We start from the raw sequence: 15,466 nt of genomic DNA, 5'->3' as shown, positions 1-15,466 counted from the left end.
TTTTTCAGTGCTCTTTCACCATACACACAAAAAAAAAGGTCTGCATCTTTTATTGATGTATATGTTCCTTTTTACAAGGAGCTCCAGTGAAGCCTACAACCAGCACAAAGCAGAACTTTGCAGCCACAGTGCTCTCAAACACATCAGACTCATATTACCTAAAACAAATATTGGTCAAAAAGGAGATAACGTTTAGACATTTGCTTTAAAGTGTAGCATCCTTTCCACCTGCCACTGCAGGCCGCAGAAGATACATTCTAGTTAACATACTACTGACAGGATGACGAGAAAGCTCCTGTCAGACACTGGCCAGCCGGGTGTTTGAGACAAAACGCGCAGCCCCAGCTGACTAGTTAGAGAAAGGCTGGTGAGGTACAATTACAGAGGCATATGACAAGCTTTCATGCTTGAGTGACTTGAGAACCGATGACATGGCTTTAAACAGCAATCCTTCCTACCTCCGGTCACAAAACAGCAATAAGTCAACTGATGCACTGTTGTAAAATCATGATTTATTCCTTTGCTTTGAATACATGAGAGTATGGTATGATGTTCTGGTAGACTACCACAGCAGGTGCACTTGGGGCCTCAACATCTAGGGCCTGCCTCCAGCATGCATAAAATCAATGCTGTAGTTCAGCCTTCCTGCAAAAGCCTTCCCCGGCACTTTAATAATTGATAGTAGATTGAATTAAAAAATTATTTGTACTGAAAGTCTTACAGCTCCATGCAACTAACAAGAATACATGCAGATGTTGTGATGGGTGCTGCGTAAGAATATACAGTGTGACATTTACAAAGGTCTTCCTTTTACCGTTGAAGTGAAACAACGAACAGCCACCTCTGTGAATAAATCAATTCCTTTGTTTCATTCATTCTTTCATTTATACCAAAGTCATATGATTTGTTTCTCTATTATAGTTTACTGTTCAAAAGCAGAAATGGTAATTTTTGCTACAAACAGATCTTACAGAACATAATCCTCAGGCTAGCTGAATCTATCTCACTCTAACATTAAGCCTCAAGCAAGCTGTGAGGTTGGTGATAATCACATTATTAACGTGGTTGGAAAGTCAAGCTAATAAAAGAATCAACAGTTAGGGCAAATAATGACCCAGGAGCTATGACAGAAAGGAGCAGTGGGAAGTTTCCACTTGTATCTTTGTAGTAATTGGTATGGCAAGTAGACCAAGATGTCCACCAAAGGAGTTTTTAAGGGGGTATAAACATAGAAAATCAGTTTAAAGAAAGATGTAAAGAATACATAGTGATTGTAAATATGAAAAGATGCATGCTTGGCTGAAATAAAATATAAGCTGAAAATTGAATCAGAGCACCTCTAGATAAATTGATAAATTGATTATCTTTTGTTTTAATTAAAAACACTGTACAACAGCTGAAAATGGTAAATTATTTCTGTTTCTCCTTCTTCCACTAAAGTAAACCTTTTTAAATGTAGCATTCATTTTCTCCCTGCACTGATATACTTCAATATAATGAAAGCATGAAATTCATAAGACAGAGATGTCAGACTTAAATATGGTTTTCTACTCTTCCCCTCCCTGCCCACCCCACTCCCTCAAGAACAGTGAGGAGAAACTAAGCAAGGCCTTGAATTATGCCTTTTTTCTTTCTTTCTTTTTTTTGTTATCAGTCACTGCCCTGAGATAGTGAACCGAAACAGAGCTGATAACTGGAAGGTGACATCACAGCCCAGTCCTCGTGAACTAACATAAACACTTGGTATTCAGTTAGCCCCAAAGATAAGACACAACTCCCTTAACAGAAACTTGTACTTGAGAGCACCGCTTTTGAAATAATTATCTTTCTAAGTATCAAGCTGTAATTTAGGAATATTAAATTGCATCTCTTGCAACACAGAGTACCAGCCTGCTGTGTTTTGTACCCACAATAGCAAAACAGCATAAAGCTAGCACACATCAATGTTCACATATACTCCATTTGCTTATTTGTATTATATTAAGCATTCCAACATTTTGAAGAAGAAATATCTTGTGACAAAAAAACACATTTAATCCTTCTTGGCTATTTAATTGAATTCTTCACTAAGAAGTGATTAATTTGCTTTTTAAATTATATTGTTCTGTAAAGAGGCAAGCCTAGCACAATTTTTGGTCTGTGTATGAAAGAGTTTAGTACCTTCTCACTGAAGCTCCTTGACAAGCCAGCTCTACTCTTGTTTGACCATACCTCACTGGTGTAAGGGAAAATTTACCAAGTGCTATGTGGAAAAATGCTACATGACACAGCAGTAACTTCATTTAACTATACCATACGTAATGTTAGCACACTAAAAACATAACCAGAAGGAAGTGAAATTGATGTGCTCTCTGTATTCAGACTTGGTCTGCTGTCTACTACTCACACTTAGAGCTTGGTGACATCTCTCAGGACATCCAAATGGTATTATGGAAGTCTGTTATCACTACCTACCCTTGTCCAGGAGATTAATATAAATTATTTTTCTGTGATGACTATTACTTCATGAAAAGATTTGGAATAAACAGCTGAATTCTAAACGAAGTGGAAGTTTCTCACAAAGATTGTATTACATCTGTTAATCTGTAATTGTTTCTAAATAGTTTGGAATCTGACCATGGGAATAAGGTAGTCTGCATCAGCACAGTGTAATTCTAATACTGTCTCTCCTCTTGTCATATCATAGCAACAGAGACCAGCTGAGATGTTGAGCCTAACAAAAACAAGTCTTAAGAAGATCCAAATGTAGGCTGAGAATATGATTGCAAATCCTGTGAGGCAGACTGACGCATGCCCACCTGCAGAACCAATCTTCCACAGGCACAGACCTGCCATCGCGATTCCTATTTCCTCACTACTGGAGCAGTAAAAGAGGTTTGACTGGGGCATCATTACAATTGAAGGTTTTTTACGGGGTATTTTGTCTTTCATGTTTTTAATACCAAGCTGTGTTCCAAACTGGCAAACTGGGAAAAAAAAATTCAATTCCATGCTTTTGCCACATTGCCACACGTTCTCCTAAGGGCTTTTCCTTGAAATTGTCTTTGCCCACTGGATATTATTGTATTGTAAAGCCTAAATTTTCCACTAGACTGTTCCACAGAAAAAAAAAGAAAAAGAATATGGAAATTTCATAAGATACAGTAAAATCTTTGGTGCCTAATAAAATACATCATAGCCCAGTAACTTGAAGACTGATTATATTCATTCACGCACTGCTTTTTAGGTTTTATAGTTGATCATTTGGCCTCTGCTTATATGACCCAGGTTTCCTTCATTCTCTAATTATCACAGACTTACTTAGTTCCATATTCTGCAAATCACCGCATGGTGAGGTACTGGCCTTGTGCATCCCCTCACTACAACAGTGATTGCAGATTCAGGGACCTAACATTGTGGTGTTTTGGAAACAATAATAAAATAAAATTAAAATAAAAATAAAATAAAATAAAATAAAATAAAATAAAATAAAATAAAATAAAATAAAATAAAATAAAATAAAATAAAATAAAATAAAATAAAATAAAATAAAATAAAACAAAACAAAACAAAAATAAAATAAAACAAAAATAAAAATAGTTATACAACTCAAAAGAATTTAAAGTGGTTTTATCCACTATAAGTAGTCCAAAAATTCTCACACCTTATATACATACACACCACACATATATATTGGAAATTAGCACCTGCTAGTTTTTAAATGTTAGTTTTTAGTACTATATCCATCCTTGTCCCTGTGTGTTGAAAATAACTGTTCATCTATTTGGTAGAAGAATGAGCCATGTTCAGGAAAAGAACGTTGACTTTCCACGACAGAAACAATATTAAACAACATGTTTTATGAGGTACTTTTGAAAAATATAAATTATAGTATTTTTAATGACTGAGCACAACAGGTTAAGGATTGTGTACAAGTATACTCTATGACAGAAGTTGGTTATAAAGTGACAGTCTCATAGTAATGCAAAGTATATTCTTAGGAATATATTCAAAATACAGGGTATTTTAAAGCCACATAAGACTCTGCAAATAGTAAAACAGAATAATGTCTGAATATTTAGATATACTTTCAAAATGAAATGCAACGCTCTTATTAAGCAGTCTAAAGCAGGCATTAAAAAAAAATAACGTGGACAGTACCCTCAAACCTTTAATAAAAAAAAAAAAAAGCAGCAGCAGCAGCTATTTCAAGTTGTATGCTATTATAAGTCTGAAGAGCTGCTCCAAATCAGAGCTATTACAGTATGCACTCCCAAACCACTCTAACAAAGATGAATCCACCTATTACCAGGTTAGGATAGCAGCTATTATTATGCCCCCTTGATTTCTTTCAAGTAGCTCCAATGGAATAAGCCACAAGTGAATAATAAAGATCTTATAATAGCCCTTAAGAATTCTTTTTAGGTTAGAAGGCACAGAAATGAACTCAGGAGAGTTAAAGAACTCTCATCTCCTGATAAGAAAAATAATTAACCTGACTTAATGTATCTGAGTAGGTCTTATATAAATCAGACTTTTGTACTTCAAGAGCCAGACTAAAACCATATATCAGAAAAGTATGTAGATATTGTCTTATAAGTACACATGGAACATATCTAAAACCACAAAGGTCTGTAGGTCATTTTGTGAAATGTTCAATATATTCTACTTAAAAGGAGATGTGTGAAGTACTTACAGTGCTTAGTTTGCTAGAGGTAATAATGATTCTTCTCTCATGCAACATACTGGCATAAAGTTGCAGCATGTTGTTCACATCCACAGCAACAAAATATTCAGTAAGGTTTCTCTGTTAAAATAAAGAAGATGTTAACAATATAGCAACACTGTTGGCTAAGTGGAACATTCACATATTATTTACAGAAATTTTGACCAATTAGTACAATTATTAGGTTTAAATAAAAACATATATATATATATTAAAAATATGACTTTGCATTAAAATTTATATGCTCTAAAAATAATTGACTGAGTGTTAAAACCAATGGAAAACTAACTTTGGTGTAAGTTATTGTTATTTTGCTTATTTGATTATGCTTCTATATTACAATTTATATTATTTCTGAATCTGAAGAAATAAGAAATATATATCAGTAGCCACATGTGCTATTAAGATAACCATTACTTCAACCCAGGAAGAGATCCCCCACCACAGCAATAACTGTTCTATCATAGTTATGAGAATAAAACTGTAATATTTTTGCCTGCTCTCCTGAAGTCAACACATTTTATTCTACTTCAAGTCCAGCAAACCAGCTTGCTGGGAGAGGAAAAAAAAATGGCAACGACAACCCAAAGCCCTGTTAGAAGGTATTGGGTCTACCTCTATGGGGTTTAATGAAAAGTAAAGCCACCAGCACCTCTTATTCACAGTTCAAACACAGAGGTGGTGTCAACACAGGGCAGCACGGGATTACAGCCCCAAAAACCAGAGTGGGCATGACAAGCAGGCTCAAGGCAAGAGGGGAGCGTGAGCACTCCTGTGCCACGGGGCCGGGAGGCAGCTGTGGCCTGCAGCACCCCCGGCTCGCTGCCCTCCACGGTCAGGATTGCAGCGTGGATCTGAGCTGCTGCTGAGCAGCTGCCCTGCTGGCTCCATATAAAGAGGGACTGAGGCAAAACCTAGCCTTAGTGAAAGGCTGGGTGATGATCAGAACATTGACCTCCTTTCTGGATGCATTTCAATATTAAGTGAAAAAGTTACTGAAAAGAAATGACAGAAGATCCAATGACTGAACTGGTTTCACATAAATTCACAAATGGATTATTAATTCAAAGCCGTGGAGTACGGAGTTATTCTTGGTCCGTGCCGCATAAACTTTTGGAAGAGATGAAAGCGAGAGCTTTAACGCTACAAACACAGCATTTAGAAAGAAACTGTGGTCCTTCAAGTGCTACCTTTAACTGATTGTCAGCGGCTGATGCACCACAATAATTTGAGTCCAACTTATCTAGGACACCTTTTAACATTTTAGTTGATAATGATATGCTGATTCTGTGTTGCAAAAGCTGTGGTAAAAAAGTCTGCAATCTTGTACGGACCAATGTGGCTTTGGGAGACAGTTAGTTAGTTATTTCTGCATTATAGCTGTAAAGTTACTGCTCCTCAAGTTTGTGAAACTTACAACAAAGAACAAGGAAAAGCCATTTTACTACTGATTTACTATAATTACCACATCTCAACTGCCTACTTGTCCTACCCTCTGTTAATATTAATTCATTTTGATCATTCTGGAAGGATGGGACTTCCATAAGCAGAGTACAAAATAAGTATAGGAAGGCAGCTTGATATTTACTTTTCCTTTCTCCCACAGAATCAGCAGAATAAATCCACAGCAACACCACTGTAAGATCCTCGATCAGCCAGAGACTCAAAGTGAAACCTTCCCCCATTTTGTTCAAGACGAACATATAAAACAACTCCTAATCCCCAAAGCTATGCTTTAGTAGAAGCCCAAATAATGAGTTTGAATAAGAGATTTTTTACAAATAGAAGAATTCAGTCTATGGGGTGAAACCAATGAAAATAAACAGCTGCAAATGAATCCCTGTCCTGCCCCAAGAGCCCTTGCAATATGGGTCCTCTCTTCTCAATCCAGCACCTTCCTGTAGTTGTCTGGGTTGCAACAGAGGCCACGCATCTCCACTCAGCCCAAGCCTGAGCCGCACCCTCCTCGCTGCTAGGTGCAGCCTCATGTTCCTCTCGGGTTTGGGTTTTCCCAGCCTGTCCTCACGTGGCTCCTCTGCTGCCCTTCCCTGCCTGTCCCACCTGCACCCCAGGGACGGTGTGGTGCTGTACCACGGTGACCCCCATCGCAGCTACCGAACCATTTAGCTTTTGGGAGGAAGTCACTGTGTCCAAGTGTAAAAATGCAAATCTAGATAACCATATTCAATTCCAGACAATGCAAAACTGGAAAAGCAGAAAGTTGGATAACACCTAATTAAGTAGCTTTTACTTAAACACACTATAGAGGACAGGGTTTGACATTTTGCATTTGGAATCTGCTGCCAGCACCATCGAGGATTTATCAGCCACCGAATGCAAATCTTCATTAAAAAAGTAACAATAATACCTGTGACTGGTGTATGGTTACCACCCAAATGTAAGCAGGTACAGCGTGTTTTCAGAAAGCCTGAAACCATGCCTTCTTACACAAAAAAAAAATAAACTGCATGTCTTGATAGATGAATTTGCTGCTTAGTAATGCACTGTTTAAAGGGCAGGTATTCAAACAACACTAGCTGCACAAGTCGAATATGTTTTGCATATATAATCCTCATAAATGCAAACAAACTGAGTAACTATGAACAAAAGGCAGACATAGTGGTGCTCTAAAATACCCTGTATAATGCTTTAATATTGGTTAACAATGAATGAAACAGTAACCTTACTAGCTAAAGGTTATAATAATATACATTAATCATATTCTGAAAACAGTCCTAGAAAAAAATAAATCTCCTATTGATAAAAGCAGAGTTCAGCCCTACCCACAGAATGAGATTTATACTTCTCCTAAATATTTAAAAAAGAAACTGCATACTTACGCTTTCAGGGATTGTTGGCAATCCAGTTATATCAGGAGTAATGAAATACGAGTGCTAATCAATGGGGAAAAGTAATTAATAATTTATGTACACAGCAAACAAAAAAATATTTCTTTAAAAATCCAGCATTCCAGCATTTAGGATTTCCAACCCCATCATTGTTTAAGCAAATAGCCATTTTTCCAACAGTATTCTTACCACTACTAGACAAAGAATTAAGCAGACCAGAACATGAAATGACAATCTCTGGGCTAGCATAGCAGACAAACCAAGGGAACAAATCACTGTGCTGCAGTTTTGAAATAACACTAAAATTAAAACAGCTTTAAATGTTAAGTCAAGCCTGAGAACAGCATTGATTAGCTTAAGCATTGATTTTAAAGTTGCAAATACAAAAAAAAATGTTAAAAGACAAAATGTAAATTTAGAATGGGTAAGGAAAAATCATTTACATAAAAATTAAATAGAATAGAAATATTATTACTAAATATATGTTCTTATCTCTTTCCAAACATCTTTGAATCAAAAATGTGCTAACAGAAATCCAAGGTCGGACAGCTTGACATTCCACAATCATTTATGAAATACATTAGTAATTTTAGAATCTTAGTTTGAGGCCATTCAGAATGTAAATATAAAATAGATTAAACTGAAAACAGATGTAATTTAAATTATTCTCATTAATCCAGTGCTCTTAGTAGCTATCAAACATGGATTTAGTTCAGTAATTTTAAGACGTTTTTGCATAATTAGTCTAAATCTTGAAGGACAAAAAACCTTAAGTGCATACTAAGCAAATGTGATAATTATTGAATTTTTATCTTCTGTTACTTTTAATTTTTTTTTTCATTTTTCTTGAACTGTTTTCCTTAAGCTGTGCACTGCTATATGATGATTTTTAACACAAACAGTCCATTTTCAAGTCAAACTTGAAAAACATACACTAAAACATTAAGTAAGATATTGTGTCTTTTGTTCAAGCAAGAAAAAATGTATTTATTAATTCTACCAACTCTGTGTAGGAGGCTCTTATTAAACCAGCTTGATGCATTTAATCTAAAACTTTCTCCACAGAAAAAAAAAAAAAAAGTCTTCTGGCAAGAGTTAAATAAAAAGTAATAGTAAAAAAATTAAAAAACACTCGTTTAAAAAAGGCATCCCATAAACATCATAGCATTTGCACAATTAATATTCCAATATATTGTTTTGCTTCAACAGAGAAAAAACATTTAAGACTTTTTTCTCTAGTCAGGAATAGGAAAATATTCAGATTAATGCAATGGTTACATTCTTAGTAAGTATGGTGAAAACAGAAAATTATTTCCTATACATAATAAGGTCACAGAAAATTTAACAAAAGATTTTCTGAGTAATTAATTTAATAACTTTGAAAAGCAATTACTTATAATTAACAAAGTAGTAATATTTCACTCATTAAACAGAAAAGGAAGTTAGAACTATGAGAAGCAAAGAGGCATTACTGCAGTCATTAAGAGTCATAAAGCAGCAAAAATAACGTGGTATGGAGTCCTTGCACATCTTTGTGAACTCCCATAGGAAGTATGACTTTGGAAGAGATACTAAATTAACAGCTGCTGTCCTGTAAAAAGTTTTCTGTAAAAAGGGACATTAGAAAATTCAAGTTTTGTTCATCAGTTTAAGAGTTTGATGTTGGTTGTGGGTTTTTTGATGAAAGGATTATGACACACACATAGCTCTGAAATTAGACTGATTTAAACAGAATAGGTATGTTAATATTAGACTGCTTTTCTAGGCTATAGACAACAGCAAAATTTCCCAAAGGACAGGTATAAATAAGCCTGAAATCAAAAGAGATACCCTATAGCAAGTAATTATTTCTTTAATTGCAATAGGTTTTAGATAGCGCCTTTTAAACTCACCGATACAAGACAAGGCTCTTTTTTCAAAACTTGCTGACTTGCAAAAATCATCTCTTGGTTCTTAGGCAACATGAGAGAAACATTGAACAATTGACTTTTTAGCTTTTCAACAAATAGACCAAAGCTGACTCTACTGCTTTCCAAGTTCAAAATATTGGCTGAAAATATGTTTTATTTTTTATATTTCTCCCCTATTTGAATTCAGACTTGACTTAGCTAGCTTTTCCAACAAAAGAAAAAGCGCTTGTACTGGCCCTCCACGGGTAAAATAAAAGTGAACCAAATGATATTTAAGCTCTGGTTTCATTACAAATCTCAGCTGCAAAGTATTTGTTACTAAGAATGCACAGTGAGAAGAGAACATGGTCCTCAACTGGACCAAGTCATTTTGGTGTCCTCCTTAGCAAGAATTACTGGGAAATACCATGTATCTGGATACCGGTACAATCATGCATAACTTATGCATGATTATATACACGTAATCGTAACTACTGTCGTGGTCTGCTATTTAAACCCCACTTTGACGTCCAGGAGCCTTACCCTGCATATCTGAGTAAATGGGAAGGAAGAATCTTTTTAATTCTGCGTCATGAAATTTGAATTAGACTCATCCCAGCACAATGAAAGGCAACCTCATGGTGTCATTTCTACAATTATTTTTCAGACCAAAGCTTCTTTTTAAGTCTATTACCACTGACTGTTCCAGTCTACCCTATTTATCCAATATACAAGGAGCCAGATAGGGATGTCAATATAAAAAGTAGACACACAAAGTTAGAGTTGCCAGTGGCCATAAAGATTTCCCTACTCCCTGCAGCACTGAGCATTATGAAAACACAGATGCCTGTAGATCCAAAAAAAACCATTCTGTTTCAGGGTAACCTACTCCTTCCTGCTCTTCCCTGTCTGAACCTGCGGTATTTGCTCAACTGTACCTGCAGCCAAGTATTTGGCAAAGGGCCTGCATTTAGATGATCATTGTTCAGCTAAAAAGATTACAAAAGTCTTTAATGGAACAAACTACTGGGAACAAGAGACAGGTGAGAGAAAAAAATAAAAATCAAATGTTACATAATATAGATACAACCAGCAAGCACGAACTCTATTGCAAGCAATTTGTCATCCCAGTGTTGCCAGCTGTATCTACCACAACCTCCAAGGCTCACCACAACATTCATTCTGAGGTAGGCAAGCTCTATGCAAGATGAAACACACACTGACAGCAGTAGGCAGCAACACTTTGCAAGAAATGAAAGAAAAATAATCTTTAAAATTTCTCTACATCCAACCAAACCACAGAATTTTCAAAGCATGTTATAAAATATTTTAGGGTTGCCAAATTAGAATTGGTTATAATACTGCAATTAACGATGGAAAAATAGTATTTGTTATACTGAAGGGCGCTATAGACTAGTATAAAATGATATTTTGTAGTTCTGAAAACAAAAAATTAATTTCTGTTACTTTCTGAAAATTAACCTAAAAACAGTATGACAGCAAAAAAAAAAAAAAGCAACAAAAAAATAATCTGTAGCTTTAAAACCAAATATATTGTTTTGGTGAAAGACAACACACAAGACTGGAAGGACTTCTGAATACAAATATTGGATTAGTACTGATCAAGGAAGAAAAATACAGACTCTACAGACTAGAAAAAATGGAATAGCAAGGAAACTTAAATCTGAAAGATTAAAATAAAAGCAGCACTGTTTTAAGCAGAAAGGGTAAGCAACTACTGGCAGTGGAAGCCTCTCCATTTCTATATGCCCTCCTAAGAGGGCCAAACAGCTTTCTAAAGTCTGCTCTTACTTAAGTACAGGGCTCAATTCTAAATTAAATGGATTACAAGTAACAGGAAATGTCAAAATAAATAATCTAATGATCTTTCAGTATGTAAGGGAAGACTTTATAAAAATCACTTCTGTGTCTTGCAACTTGATAGCTCAAATGAGTCGTAGTTATTTGTGCACATTTACTTGTGTGTGCAGTCATTCTGGAAGATGGGAAAGAAGCCAGCTTGCATAGATTTGTGTCCAGTCTTATAAGTCTACCTACTCAGACATGGGAAGCAACAACACAAATTCTGTTTTTTTATGATTCACAGCAAGAGAAACCAAAATTATCTACATGAAACAGCTGGAAGCACAAAAAGTAGTTCCAGCACTGCCAGACCCCGCTGCTATTTACTTTCTCTTCCATAGAGCAAAACTCAATTTTTTGCTTCTTTATGACTGACTTTAAGAGAACTACTTCAGACAGAGACAACTCTGCATAGGACAAATGAAAGGTTAAAAAGGCTGTCCAAGCCAGTCAATTATAGGAAGCAATATAAGTTTACTATTTACAAAGGTGGGTTTTTTTTGTTTCAACCATAGCTATTACTTTGTAGCAGACAAGAGAAGTAGGAATAATACAGAGAATACTTACCACACTTAGACTGACTAAAGCATTTGCCTTTGGCACAGGATGGCTATACAGTGATTTCAACAAATCGTTTGAGTCATTTTCCTATAGGGAATATTTTTTAAAGGTGATTAATTGTCATATAATACAGAATAATTACCATTTACAGTACACCAAGCTATATATAGATGAGAATATATATATTTATTTAATGAATTTACATTACAACAAAAATACTTCCGTACACCACTAAAGCTTTCTGACTCATCAAAACAATTTCCTCAGCATATAGCACAACAAACTTAACCTGGCATCTTAAATTGGATGTAGTAATAACTGCAGTGCCAGAACTACTGATCAGGAAGCACAGGAGAAAATGATTCCTACCCCAAAATTCTGCCAAATACAACCTTAATAACCATTTTACTGTTAGGGCCAAAGATAAAAGTTCCATTTAAAGATTAAGTACACCGTTCATGAGACCATAAATAGAGAATACATTTAACTAACCCAACTAACACCTAACTTTCCTACCGCATTTTCATTTTACATAAAAAAGTCATCATATAGTGCATTTGCTATAATGCACCATAATTGCTTAATCTACAGTTTATCTATTCTTGAAACGTCATCTTTTCCAATCTACAGCATACAGCCAACTACTGATGCCCCCCTCTCCTCCTCCCGAATTACAATCTATTACTTTAATATAGTTAAGGTAGAAAGGTATGGGTTTAATGTTCTCAGTGAAACAGATGCCAGTATTTCCCTTCCCGTGTAATCCTGGAATATGTCTAATTGCTCATGAATATGCAAACTAAACTATCAGGATTCTTCACCAAATGTTGCAAGCAATTTTGCCTTGCTAGTTGAGATGACAGAATTACGAGAGGTAGTTCTTAGTGAATATGAAGGGTGAAACAGTACATCATATTTTATGCAGTTCTGAAAAAAAGTGTTTGTAACTGATAATCAGATAGTTCTGGAGATCTACAGTTTACAATCAATACATCATACAGTTCTCCAGTGATGTGACACTTTGCTCACACTTCATCCAGGACTTGTTTATGCTAAGACTGACACTTTATAAAGGTAGATTCTCAGCAGCTTTTTAAGATTAATGTGGTATTCAAGTGATAGGAGTGGTTGTACATTCAGATTGTTTGAATTTCAATACAATGAATTTAACGACTTGCTTCTGAATGTTACTAAAAAGATTTAAAGAGTGTAGAATCCCTTTATAGCACTTGAAATAGTGACTATTATTACAAGGAAAATCTTTAACACAAAGAAACAGAATATGCAAAATTACCTGTTCTTTAGCCAAATAATCTGCCAGGGTATTTAAGAGCTTATAGTATACTTCAAACCAGGGCAGGTAACTAAAAGAGGAAGAAAAAAAAAACATTTGAGTAAATTATTAGTGTATTTTTCCAGTGCTTATGAAATACTACTACAATTAATGTGACTTGCACTTTTTTTTTATTTCTACATACAAATAAAATGCATATACAACTTTTCTCCGTGAATTTCAATTTGATGGTGCATCACTGACAGATAGTACTACTAAGCTATATTTCTTTACACTGTATCTATTAAACATGCAGCTATTTTGCAAGTCTCTGGTTTTGCTTTGTTTGTTATAAAGCTGATGTCTGAATACTTCAAATGCATTAAGTACACCACTTCACTTTGCACAATAAACTGTACAACGATTTGAAGTTCCACATAAATGTAGACTACTAGCTCATATTTTTGCTTCTCGTTATTCTAAATGCATAAGAGCTCACTTTAAGCATTGTCAGACAGTTTCAAATCACATTCCCACTACCTTTTAATGTTACAAGTTTCACTAGCTTTGTTTGCAACTTTATTTGCAGTTTTGAGATTCTGCACTCTGTTGTACCTGGCCAGACTGCCCCAACTGCTGCTTCCCTGAAGACTGAAAACCTTTTTACCTGGGCAGAGCCAGTACCCCATACTTGACAAGTTGTGCACTGCTAAAGAATACCACAGATGTCACATCATAGACAAGAAGATTGGTCTCCCGATAAAGTCATTCCTATACATAGAAGCAAATTCTAAAACTGTGAGCCTTCACCAACAGCTCACAGCACACCAACACATGAGTAATTACCAGACTTCACACAAGTCCACAGCCCATATATGCGCAACATTCCCAATCAGTTAAGCAGAATCCAAGATAAATATAACATAACTGAAGAGCATGAGAAACCCAAACATGGTGCCATCATTTCTATTTTTTGTAATCTATTTACAGAATGGTTACCTTTAGCTGAGACATCAACAGAGACAGCATGCTACAGAACCACGTAATAACTACTCAAGCATTTGATCCAGAAGTAATGACTACTTTTTTTTTTTCTTTTTTTTTTTTTTTTTTTTTTAAGAGTTTTATCACAAATACAAAGGACATTACCATGAATAGTATAATACTAGTTGTTCATGATTTGGCAGGGGTGAATTTTTTTTTATTACATTTTATACCTGTATGTAACAATACTACATATTTGGTTGTTGTTCAGCACAGTGTAAATCCATGGACATAATTCCGGTGCATTTTTAGAAGCTTTAATGAATGCTGTTGGTATACCTTGAAATGACAAAAATGTACTTCAGGAAACATTAGGCTAATTGCAACTGAGGAGCCCAGTATGCACAACCTAAACGCTTTCCCCTACAGGAAAGGGAAAGCTGCTAGGGGTTGGTTCAGAAGCCAAGGCTTCTCCTGCCCAGTGAACAGAGTGAAGAATGAAGAGCAGAGTGTTTTTTTTCTAACAGCTCTGTTCTCAGTAAGCAGATGCCCAGGCTTTAGAAATAGACTCCAGTTCTTACAGCAGAGAAAGAGAACAGCAGAAATCTGAATTGGCAACATGGTTATAGTTAAGCACTTTATAGCAGTCTGACTCTGCGATCTTTATAAATGCCTAACTCCTGGTTCTTTAAAAATATATATAATAATCACCATCATCAGAACCATCACAAATTTACTCTTGCAAACGCAAACGAACACAGAGGCAACAACATCTTTAAGCCAGTGCATTAATATCTTTATCACACTTTACCATACACTGTACTGGCTAATTATTGAAAGTTGATCAATCTCTTTAAGCTCACAGACATTTCTAGTACTTGGTATTGTTGACAGGAGTTCAAGTGTGACATTACTGCATCTGCTTTTCAGAATAGTTGTATATAATCATAACATTTACTTCACGTGGCCACTTACTGCTTATGGGCCTGCTACACGCCCCTGTGAAATACTCACTGCAACAGCTCCTAAATCAACTCATCTTGGAGTTATACTCCAGCTCAGACTCCTGTTCTATTACCTTCCAGAATCACATTAACTTTATCTTGGACAGGAAAATAAAACTGCAGAAGTCAGAGCCACCAAACAATTCTATCAGTCTCAAACTGCAGCAGAGGTCAGGACACAGTTCAAGCGTTTTGTCCAAGGTACAAGGTTTAAATTGCAAAATACTTTCATAACACTGGACACAAGTAGTTGACGTTATCTAAAAACTTTCCAGTGTTTTGCCATGACCTCAGCAGTAGCAGTCTATATTACCCAAGCATATTTCTTTCTGCTGTAG

At 35.6% G+C, this 15,466-nt stretch overlaps 1 protein-coding gene across 2 annotated transcripts in view; it reads right to left on the bottom strand.

Moving 5' to 3' along the window:
• Window positions 1-15,466, bottom strand: part of DENND1B (DENN domain containing 1B) — a 158,151-nt gene that overhangs the window by 72,001 nt on the left and 70,684 nt on the right. The window contains exons 6-10 of one of the 2 annotated variants that reach the window (XM_027463101.3): window positions 13,162-13,231; window positions 11,874-11,954; window positions 9,447-9,506; window positions 7,546-7,599; window positions 4,676-4,786 (exon numbers count right to left, since the gene is read on the bottom strand). In XM_027463101.3, coding sequence (XP_027318902.1) covers window positions 4,676-4,786; window positions 7,546-7,599; window positions 9,447-9,506; window positions 11,874-11,954; window positions 13,162-13,231 — 376 coding nt within the window. The remainder of the gene's footprint in view (window positions 1-4,675; window positions 4,787-7,545; window positions 7,600-9,446; window positions 9,507-11,873; window positions 11,955-13,161; window positions 13,232-15,466) is intronic. The other variant, XM_027463102.3, reaches the window with a different exon arrangement.

Source organism: Anas platyrhynchos, chromosome 8, assembly GCF_047663525.1.
Source record: "Anas platyrhynchos isolate ZD024472 breed Pekin duck chromosome 8, IASCAAS_PekinDuck_T2T, whole genome shotgun sequence".
NCBI classification, from domain to species: Eukaryota; Metazoa; Chordata; class Aves; order Anseriformes; family Anatidae; genus Anas; species Anas platyrhynchos.
The sequence above is the reverse complement of the archived record's forward strand: the minus strand, read 5'-3'. Positions and strand labels throughout refer to the sequence as shown.